We start from the raw sequence: 12,096 nt of genomic DNA on the forward strand, positions 1-12,096 counted from the left end.
ATGCACACACATGCTTTTTAACGTGAACATGTGCCAGTCCAGGTCAGACATAGACACAGACAGATTAGACACAATTTTGCCAACAGCACACGTAGGCCTACTGCTCACAACATAATGGGATATCTCAATTAATATTCAGGAATTTTCCAGTCATATAAATTGTCTTTTCAGGAAACCGTGACTTGTAGTAAGTAGCAGTGAGTGATTGGGAAGTACTACAGCAATCAGAATGAGAAAAACTAATTTCATTGAATTTTGGTGAATATTTTTCAAAGAAAATTGAGTCCTGCTTCCATATAAATTGTCTTTTCAGGAAACCATGACCTGTAGTAAGTAGCAGTGAGTGATTGGGAAGTAGCCTACTACAGCAATCAGAATGAGAGAATTAGATTTTTATTTCATATTTTCCAGAAATAATAACTGAACTGTACGTATTGGGAAGTAATGCAGTCATCATGAAAACAAATTATTAGTGAATATTTTTTCAAGAAATAGCCAACGTTTTGCATCCCTACTGTCATTGCCGATCTACCAAAACGGTAATTTGTCGACGGTCCGATTACACAGAACCTAGCGACAGAACAGATGATGAAGTGCTATGAAGCTTTATGTCGGGTACAAATCTCTAGCGATAATAATTGTAGTTGTTTTCTCTTGATACTCTTGGTAATAATGTCAACTTTCTTTGACCCTGATCACGTCATTGACCTGAATTGCGTCAATCTCGAACGAAGGGGAAGTTAAAATCAAATATCAACTGAATATCAAATGTCCAGCCAACTTCACCGCGCTTGAAACGAGACAGATAAGAGGCTGCCCCGCTTGGTTACACTTTTGTCAGCTATGACAAAACTAGAATGCTGTGGCGCTCACATGATCAACAAACTCTAAACATCAAACAGTGGATATACTGAGTATTTGGTGTAAACAGAATGAAGTCATCCATCGGCCCTGCCTTGTATCAAAGAAACAGGCAGGCAGAAATGACTATGACCTCCGCCCGCTCTCTGGGATTCAATCCAATAAATCTAAAAAATAAAATCTTTGGGGTGAGATTGAATTTTTCATTCATTCAACCTTTTTTTTTTTTTTTTTTTTTTTACTCGAGAGATCATTGAGGGGCCGAGCTCATTTACAATGACATCAAATTACAAAGACAAAGAAAACAACACAGAAAAGGAATGAAGCAACACCATCATAAGAACATAGAAAGACACTAAAACTTTCCGAAATGGTAAAACAATTTGATTAACAGATCAGGACAATCATGCTAAAAAATAAATAAAACTATGTAAAGCAATTACAAGGAGAAGTTTGGAGGTCCAAAATCTGATTTCTAAAATGTCCAAAAGGCATAAGTGAGTTGATTTTAAGAAGGTAGGGTTAGTATGACACCATTGCTAAAAGATCTGTTGCAAGTGCAATATGCTATTTATTTTATTTACTACTTTAGTTGCTTGTTTTTTGTCAAAATATTGGATTACTTCCCAATATGACAATAGCACAAATAAGAAAGTAGTTCTGTCAGTCAACAGAAAAATAATCAGCGATTTTATTTATCGCTGATGATTTAGACATTTATCAAGATTTTATTTCTCAAGCATCTAAAATGTGTCATATTATATAATTAAATATGTTTTAGTTTGGGGATGTCTCTTGGATGAAACAAGCATCACTTTGGGCTCTGGGAACTTGTCATGGGCACTATTTTATATACTTATTAAAAACAGTGAAATCTTTTATAGACGCAATGATCAATCGATTTATTGAAAAGTAAAACATAATCGATAATACCAATATTTTATTGTTGATGCTCTAGAAATTTGTAATTTGAATGTTAACCAAGACAAAAAAAAAATTGTTTTACCTTATTTTGCACGTTTTAAAGTGAATCTGTAGTCATGAATCATATTTTTCACTGCTGTGTGTGAGTATTAATTGTGCTCAGCTGCGCCTTTTTGTAAAGGAGACCATGTAGGAACAACTACAGAGATAGAACTGTCAAATGAATTGTGATAATGACGGCTGGTGTTGTTCTGTGAGCTGCTGTGGTTGACTGTGTGCTATTATTTCCCCTCTTTACCACAGGGCTATTACGTGGGACAGGTTGTGAGGGCTCCTAAACAGATTATTATTATTATTATTATTATAATAATAATAATAATTATTATTATCTCATTTGTTATGACTGGACTTTGTCACATTGGTTTAAACTACATTCCTCCTACTTAACCAGCTCGATTTTAGTTATCTCTTCTATTATTTTCAATCTCATCTTTTCTCTTCTAACTGCCCTCCGCCGCCGTTGTTGTAGCTCTGGCTGCGCTCACTTCTTTGATTCCGCGATTAGCATTCCGCTGTATCACCATTCTGTCTATCACTTAACATAGAGGGGAGCACCGCCTTGAACTGAAACCCAGTGCTTGTTGTCAGTCTTGATCAAAGATAAAATGAGACTCAGAGATACGACACGCACAACACATCCATATATTGCATGCATATACGCACAGGAACACGCCCATACATATAAATTTGCACCCGTACAGAGGAGATGAGAGCTCCGACAGCTGTAGTTCGCTGAAAGCTATAGAGTTCAGAATACCATTAGTTTATAAAGGGCAGCCAGACAAAGTGAACATATTACTCATTTCTCAAAAGTAGAGGAAGCCAAAGAAAGTTTTTCCCAATCCTTGTCTCTATTTACAGATTACACCCACATCAACCTGGGATAAGACTCTTGTTTATTGTGGTTTTTAATATACTCCATCACAAACTTAACACTCAAAAAAACGCTCTCTATCTCTGTCCTCTCTGGAGGTTATAGAAGTTGCTCTCCACCATCTTGTCTGCACAGTAAATAGTGCTGTAGTTTTAGAAGCATGGGACATAAACAGATTAGGCAGAACATAAGAGAGGAAGCTCTTAAATGATTAGTATTCCGCCTGTTCTCCTGCTGTTGGTGGAGCTCTGGTCGATTGGCTTCCATTAACCTGCCAGTCTGCTCTTTATTACTTCATTAGAGCCCGCATGGAGGCTTGAGGTAGTCCCGTCACAGTCCAGGGACTGGGACTGGGACTGACTCCTGACTCGCTGCAGCTCGCCATAGTCATCAGACTTACCTCACCTCACGGCTGCACCACACTCAGCATCGTGGTCTCTGTGTGTGTGCATGTAAATGCATGCAGTGAATCCTGTTCTTTCCGTCCTTTTTAACTGTATGAGTAAATGATAGTAATGCATGCTGGTTACTTAGAACAGCAGTCCCATCGTGGGATAAAAAAACAACAACAACCTTATTGTTCGTATGGCTGATTCACCGCCACAGTACTTGTTAAGGAAAAACTCAGGAGCAGCACAACTCATTTCACATACGTGAAGAAGTTTCGGGAGACTTATGACTTACACAGGAGCATTTAATGAACACTCAATTGAGGAGACAATTAAGCAGGCAGTACAGTTTAACCATGATGTGTTATTGTGCAGTGCCGTCACAACTCTCTGAAGTTCCTGTCTTCCTAAAAGGTGTATTTAAACTCATGATGGAGGCGTCATGTTTAGCTGAACCTTTAAGGTAAACAAAGATATTGCAGTCGGCTAAAACACAGATGCTAAAGCCTAGTTAAGCCCAGCTCTCTCTCTGGGATGTATGCTAAAGTGGGACAGGCCCACTGACCTCCAAAAGGAGACAGTCCTGAGACAAAACATCCCCTTATCATACAACTGCCTAGATTCCCTGAATTTGTAGAGAGACAAACATAATTATACATGACCAGGTTTGGTTATTACTAGAGACTGGCCAAATATTCTCCTCCCCTGACCTGTGACCTATGAATGACCTGATGTTGTCTAAGCTTTTCCGTTAGTCTCATCATATCACAACATGGTGTTTCTGGAAATTCCACCACAGTACTATTGTATTGGTTCTTTAAACCTCTACTTCCTGCCAGCGGGGAATATTATTTATGAGTCATTCTAATTGCAGCACCACATCTTCCTATCTGACAAGCTACTTATGAGCATGTGTGCACACATGCATGCATTAAGCGTGATTTATGGTACTGCGGAGGCTCCGTGCAGAGCTTTAGCCGTAGCCTACGTAAGTGGCCTGAAGTTTATACTTGTGCGTTGGTGTGTGCGTCGAGCCGGCATGTGTGTGTTTGTGCGTGGGGAGTGTGTGGTAGAGCGAGGGAGAAGTGAGAGAGTAACGGTGATTAGCTTCGGAGTGAGTAGCGACTCTAGAGTCGTAGTGAGAGAAACAAAGTGTCTCCCCTGTGCTTTCTTTCTCACGGTGGGAAATCTGTAGCAGGAAAAGTTAACCCTCTCCTTGATTTCATGTTGTTTTTGGAGAAGGAGAACCAGGAAATGAGTCGGGGGACATGCAACGCTACCAAGACACGACGAGCGTCGCTGCGACGTGTTGTTACATTTTTCGAGAGGTGCACGTCAGGCTACGGTATAGGGTCCGGCGTAGGTCCATGTCTCCGCCTACCTACGTACGTAGCAATGGCATAGATTTTACGCAGAAGTATAAATCACGCTTGAGTCAGGACACACTTATACACATACTTAAACGTATGTGTTATATGTAAGAGTGCTAAGGCATATGTTGGCAAATAATGTTGAATGACACACACACACACACACACACACACACACACACTACACAACTGCAAGTGCTTTGCAGTACTCATTAGCTTCTCCTTTTGGGATTGTTGAAGAATTTATTAGAAAAGGGACTCTGTGAATGTGGCACTAATTATTTAAATGTAACTATAATGATATAGCAGTGCAAAATGTCTTCCACGATACACTATACTAGATAAGGCCATTTTCCTTATGGCTTTGCATAGGTGCATAGACCCATTTTGTACTCGTAGTGCTTAAGAAGTCTTATTTTCTCAGGAAATAAGTTCAGTCAAACATTCTCCTCAGACTTCAAAAGACAGTGCTTGGGGGACTTGAAGAAGAGGAGAAATTATTTAAAAGTGAATTATTTGTTAAAGTTTGCCTCCTAATGTTGGTCGACTGCTTTGTGTTTTCATAGGTGATTTTCTTCCCGTCAAACTCTAATGCTTTCAATCTTTTCTCTATTTATTGACAGTATTAAAGAAAGCTCATGTGGATTTGCCTGTCAGTTTGACCATCTATGCTTCTTGAACATTTATCTTGCATACAAAGTACATTGCATTATTATCACCCTATTGTGTGTATGGAGGTCATTATGAGTATGATATACAGTGGGTGGGGCTGTATTATTTCTAAGTCTGATGTATTTTAACCATGTTATCTTGGACAGTGGGTTATTTTCAGCAGTTTGCTGTCTCTATTTTTGAGGTTCGAAGCTGTCACTCCTTTTATTTCAAAGTGAACCTGATATGAGGTTTTTGTGTTTGAGGCGAGGCATGGTCTCACCTGGTTCCCTGGAGCATTGCCTGCTCATAATAGATAGATCAGATAAACAGTTAGGGGTAGATGTGCTGGTAGTTGACTCATGCAGTGACTCATGCACTGTTTACTCAGAGGAAGAACCAAAATAAACAGCACAATGAAGCGAAAGATCAGTCGCAACGCATAAAGAAATGGATTTGCTATTTATTTTCCGTTGCGGTGATTGTACAGTAGGTAATATATGATATTATAATTATCAGTATCATATTCTTTATTTAATATCTTCATGTAGGTGGATGCAATCTTTATGAAATCTACAAAAGACTTTTTAGTTACATAGTAAGATCAAAACTTGGAAGTTGAAATGTCCTGCTATTTTTGGCTCAACAATGGCAGGAAAGTCTGGCTTGAAGTGAGACGAAGTTGAGCACGGCTACTCTGTGGTGTTTGCTCTTTGATCTGGTGGAGCTTTGATCGACCCCGGAGGACGTACTTAGACTTTCCACGTCGAGGTTGGGTGACAGTTTTCACAGCGCGGTTTCTGTGGCTCAAGTGGCCTGGTTTGACAAGGAAATGGCATTCGCTAAAAGCTTCCTCCACTTCCATTGCTTGGTATTGTGTTTTTTTGTTCCTTTTCTTTTTTTTTAGTTGGGGTGACCTTTCCAGTGTCCTGGTTTGACAAGAGTCAGACAACTGGCAACACAATATACCCTTACACAATCAGAGAGCAAGATGCAAATACAGTTTAGGGTGGATTGCATTGTAAACATTTTCTCCTTGGTTTCATTTATTCAGCAAAAGATGATTTTTCAGATCAAAGCCGATTCTGTATTACAGTTGTTTTGGAATCAGTGAAATTGCAAAGGGAATGGAGGGAGACAGGCAAGACAATATCCAAACAAATGATGTAAACAAATTATCGTCACAGATTATGTTTGCTGAAGACTTTCATGGGATGGAGAGCAAGTTGTACAAGAGGGAAACTTTCACTGTTTGCTACATTTTTATTTTGTGGGTTTTTCGACTTTGATTGTTTTTCATTGTGAATAATGAGTGAGCATGCAGCGAACTGTCTTTTGTCTTCTCCCCGACTGCATCAATCTCGCCGCAGCCTAACCCTGCCCCCCCCCCCCCCACGCACACATGCACGCACGCACACACACGCGCACACACACACACACACACACACACACACACACACACACACACACACGCACACACACACACACACACACACACACACACACACACACACCTTATTCAGCCTACTCAGACTCATGTTAAGAGGACATATTGGAAAACCATCCAAAAACATTATCTCTCATTATGCTTTATAGCCACCCGTTTTCCCCATTCTGTCTTTTAATCACAATCCATCCCCTTGTGTGTATGTGCGTGTGGCTGTATGCATGTGCATACACTACAGCCACCCCCACAGTAATGAACCACTTTCACTGTAATGCATTTGGGACAACACAAAGTGCCCCCCTCCCTCCATCCCTCCCTCTTGCTTTTTATGGGGGAGTCAATGACACAGGCACCACCTTTTATGGCAGCCCATCCGAGCTGCAGCAATGTTGTGCATTCGTGAACCATGTCACCCAAATGGCATCGAATGCTGTGCAATAGAAATAAAAATAGATTGGAGTGAATAGGGTATGGATTCCTTTTTTTATATGAACTCCTCGTAGAGGTAGAAACCCTTATAGGAATCCTTGTAAATCCAAAGAACCAGGCTCTCATAAAGTGCTGAATATCCTGTTATTGCTCTGTGTTGAACTGCGCTTCGGTTTGATCATCCACGACAGTGTGTGTGTACACATGCGCATGTGTTTTGCTGGCAGCACGGAGACATAAGAATTTTGACCATATGCTCTGTGACGAACACACAAAAAACACACACTTGCATGCACGCACACACTTGTAATGAGTGGATTTAAAATCCGGTTGTTCTCTCCCGGCCAAGGCAACTGTCATCATTGTGCAGCAAAACTCCCATAATCCATCTGTGGCATGACAGCATCCTAACAGCTCCACTTCGCAGCAAGAAAAGCTATTCTTTATGTCTCTCCATTTCTCGATCTCTTCCTTTTTCCTCCCATTTTCACTCCCCTCTCTTCACATTTCCCCTCTGGACTGGTTTTTATTCTTCTATCTTGTCTCCTTTGGTTTTTCCAATTACAACTTTTTCACTTAATCTCCTTTTTTCTCCAGAAACTTTTATCTGGGTTTGATTACACTAGAGAGGCTCAGTAGGAAGAAAAATTAGTGATAGCTCGAAATGACTGTTGACCAGGATGATGATGGTAATGAAGATATTCAGAATTATAATTATGCTGTAGAGATGATAGAGATGAGAATGACAATGATGCTATTAATGACAATGATTAAAATGGAGATGAAGATGATGACAATGAGGATGATGATGAGGTTGATAACAGCAACAATAGCGATGATAATGGTGCTGGCTGGCTTTCTGAGCGCTGTCCATGTTTTCACCTTGGCCCAGATGGAGAGAGACAGACGGAGGGGACGGACGCCAGCCGTAAGAGGGACACTCGCTCCTCAGCCGGCCACCACAAGAGTGAGGACACCAGCGACAGCAGGGAGGACGAGGCTGCAGTGAGTCTTTCTTTATTGCTGTCTTTATTCTTTCCTGTCTCACCACTCTGGACCGAATAATAATGCAATGTCACAACCTAAACACACCCACACCTTACAAACCCACATCTGTTTGACTCAGCAACTACGAGGCTCTGTTCTCTGTGCACCCACAGGTTAGTGGTCCTTTCTGCTGTTGCCCAAAAAACAGTCACCTGTCTCCATAATGGAAAATAGATAGACTATAGGTAATAAACTAGTAGGTACCAGTGTAGTCAAGACCACCTAAACCGAGCCCAAGCCATCACTAAGACCAGAGTGTATCGAGACCGAGACTTAGACTTTGAGGGGTCGAGACCAAGTCAAGACCAAGACCAGACCAGTGAGGAGTCCCACACTGCATGACACGATAAAATGTGAAAAATGCTAACCATAGGCACTCCTCAAATTGATTTCAGATCCACATTCCCATAAAAAAAAAAAAAAACACCCACAGAAAACAAATTAAGATGATTCTTCTTCATTCACTTCTGTTATTGACATAAGTGTATCATGAGAAATGCCTTGATAGAATAATCAAAAGGCAGTTGTGGTCTTGACCGGTCTTGAAATATAATCCCGTGTCCTCTTTATCTGAGAACGATACAAGACCGAGACCTTCAAAAAGTGGTCTTGAGACCAAGACCGATCTTAAGTACTGCAACACTGCTACACTGATACAGGTTGAGGTGTTAGGGTTATTCTAATATAGGTGGGAAACATTATACAATCTGTAATCATATTTTATTGTTTTGAAACTTTTCTTTTTGCTCATTAAAACCCATCTACAGTTTGGCCTTGTGAACCCAACCACTGCACTGAATTTGAATAATGTGTCCAGCTCTGGGAGGCTACAGTTCAAAATATATCGTGAATGCATCATGCAATCTAACCTCCTCCTCCAGCATTTATTTCTGTGATGGTTTTAATGCTTAGAGATGTATTATCAAACAGAGTTTGGACCTCAGAGATCATTAGCACTTGGTACATGCAGCAGTAAACCACCGGGACAATCTGACACTTAAACTCTTATTTCCCCTGGGAGTGGGGGGATTTTTGGACTCACAGAATAGTTCTTCAGGATCTGCAGAGCACATTAGCCCCAACTGTGTGTTGAAACGGCGAGCTCCCGTTGCTTTCAACAAGCGGTCCAAGGGAGGATTGTTATCAGAATTCCTTCCAAAACCTTTGACAACCCAGTGCAAATGTTTATAGTCTGATCTGAATGTCTGCTAAAGTGGATATAATTGGGGTTGATTTTGTACTGCTTATTTTTGGTTGTCCGGTCTAAACAGGTCAGATTTTGATTCCAAAATAAGATTAATAAACCACTGAAGATGAGACTGTATCTCTCTGGGTGTGTCCAGACTTTTACATTAAGCAGTCAAAAACACACTGTACTCCTTTGTTGTAGTGCTGTCAGTTAAACGCGTTATTAACGGCGTTAACGCAAACCCATTTTAACGGCGTCAATTTTTTTATCGCAAGATTAACGTTCTTTTTGGCCTAGCAAACTTTGTAGTTTTTTTCACATGCTGTTGCAACAGCTAGTAACGTTAGAAAAACTACAACACTACAGCGGATCTAGCTAGACCGGAAACAGGCATGCCGCACACACTTGTTTGGGCTTGCGAGCCGGCCAAAGAGTAGTAGGCTAACGTTACGTTTTGAGTGGATGGCGAGCGCGAGATTCTGAATGGAAAGTTTACTTTTAAAAAGTTGCCAAATGGTTCCATTGACAAGACCAAAGTGATCTGTGTGTTTTGTCGTTGTGAACTGAGCTATCATCGCAGCACGTCCAGTCTGAAATACCACTTGGTGGCCAAGCACACAGCTGATGCCAATTCTCCGCCCCCTCGTCAAAGCCAGGCGACAATGGATGACTTCAGACAGAAGCACATGGATACCACAACTAAGAACAAACTTACTGCAGCCATAGCTAAATGGGTGGCTACTGCATGTAGGCATGTTAACGTTGTGGAGGACGACGGTCTAGCTGATATCATAGCATTAAAATGAGAAAAAATAATGGGACAAAAATAAATCAAGGGACATTTAGAATAGATAAAAATGTGTGATTAATTGCGAGTTAACTATGACATTAATGCGATTAACCGCGATTAAATATTTTAATCGTTTGACAGCACTACTTTGTTGTAATCCTTCATCTCTCTTTTCTCACTTTAATTGTATCTAGCTGTTTTCTGTCTTCTTTGGTAAAGTAAAATTACTTTTTTACTAACCACTCATCTGTTGGCCTTGAGCCAGGCAATTTATTGTTAACTTTCCTCAACCTCAGCTGACCAGGTTTCCCGGCCAGCACTTGCCACTCATGTTGACAGGCTGTCTACTTGAAATGGTATCTTGCCTGAGGCTCAGATATCTGTAAAACTACAGATAGGTGCCGAAGAATCAGACCGTGAAGGCAGACAATCTGCAGTAATTAAATGGTCACCGTATCTGTGTATGTCTGTGTTGAATATTTGATACAAACGAGGGCAAAATCATTGAAGAGCAAAAGATGTAGACATACAGATTAATGAGCTGTATCATATTTAGGTATTGGTATTTTTTGTAATAAAAAGCTTTTACCTCTCTGCCTGCTAAAGAGGATCATTACACTGGGCTATAAAGGAAGTCTATAAGAAGCTGCTGTATGTGGAATGAATTCAAATGAATTAGCTAGTTAAGAACCAGTATCAGTACAGTTTATTATAAGAAATGGTCAGTGTCTTTATTCTGTTTTTCATTTTTGCTTCTATCAATATATAACACATAATTAAGAACTGATTTTAAATACCTAACTATAGTTGTTTTTAGCAATATTGCATGTCTTTTTTTTTTAGACATATGTCCCTTTATCATATCATAGTGGTCACACTGTTTTCTGACCTGCATGTGCAGCGTAATGTTGCTCTATCACCCCATACAAAATGTACAGTATATGTTTGCCACAAACAAGCTGTGGCTGCATGAGTTTAAGACCCAAACACAGTTAAATACCCAAATTGTAACAATATTGCTGTATTTCTATTGACTAGCCGGGGGGGACCATCTGAGAGAAGAAGACGATATATCTTATTCCATAAAATGCAGTCGTCTTCAAAATCGATTTAAGTGAAGGCTTTGGGAAATGTGCTCGAAGAGATAAGAGTCATGAAGGGTAGCCGGCAGGGTTTTTTTTTCTGAACGGCCCTCCTCTAAACTCTAAACCTGCCTGATAGCGTTAGGGCTCCTCTTCTGTAACAGTCAAATGAAAAGCGGCTCTCAGGATGAGTCAGTCTCGTGCACTGAAGCTCAGATATTCGGCTGCACTCTAAGCATTCTGCTGAAGTCACTAAAATGTGTCAGAAAGTTTATGGCATGGCCTTTATGAATTTTAATAGCATCGCTTTGTCATTTGTCCCCTGAACGACGGGTGATAGATTTGGTTTGCTTCGAATAATGATCACTTAGATGAACTGTGTTCACACTCGGACGGTAAACACGCTCTAAATCATCACAATTACAATAAAGGACATAGAATTGGCCCACTGCAGGAGGTGCTTAGTTGGATTTATGATCTGTAGAGTATAAAACTGAGCTCCATTTATGGTTATCTATAACACTGCTTTATTTGTTACAAGGAATGTGTTCTATCCTTTCAAAGGTGTGTGTGTGTGTGTGTGTGTGTGTGTGTGTGTGTGTGTGTCAACACAGCTTACCCTAAAGACTTTTCTGTTTGGCTCTAAAACCACATCTCTCTTCATTTATAATTTACATGCCCATTTACCAGCTCTTTGTTCCAGCAATGCTTGACCTCTGCTGAGTGTGTGTGCGTCTGTGTGCTTCTATATGTGTATACATAGCATACCATGTTTCACATTTCTCTTGAGGCTTTGCTGCTCATTCCGCATCGACATCTCGAGGAAATCCAAAGCAACATAATTGACACATTCAGTTGATGTGTGGTTGCTCCAGTGAGAGCACTCCTTCACTTAGAAAATGTCAGTGGCAAAGGCCAAAACTGTACTCTGTGTCACCAGGCCTGATTGTCAAAGTTAGTTTAACACCAGATGTGTGTGCCTG

At 40.4% G+C, this 12,096-nt stretch overlaps 1 protein-coding gene across 2 annotated transcripts in view; it reads left to right on the forward strand.

Annotated features, from left to right (window-relative positions):
- The window catches only part of b4galnt4a (beta-1,4-N-acetyl-galactosaminyl transferase 4a), a 155,708-nt gene that overhangs the window by 47,957 nt on the left and 95,655 nt on the right, over positions 1 to 12,096 (forward strand). For both annotated transcript variants that reach the window (XM_031283034.2, XM_031283035.2), the window contains one exon: positions 7,898 to 8,010. In XM_031283034.2, the coding sequence (XP_031138894.1) occupies positions 7,898 to 8,010 (113 nt within the window). The remainder of the gene's footprint in view (positions 1 to 7,897; positions 8,011 to 12,096) is intronic.

Source organism: Sander lucioperca, chromosome 7 (assembly GCF_008315115.2).
Source record: "Sander lucioperca isolate FBNREF2018 chromosome 7, SLUC_FBN_1.2, whole genome shotgun sequence".
In the NCBI taxonomy this organism is placed as follows: domain Eukaryota; kingdom Metazoa; phylum Chordata; class Actinopteri; order Perciformes; family Percidae; genus Sander; species Sander lucioperca.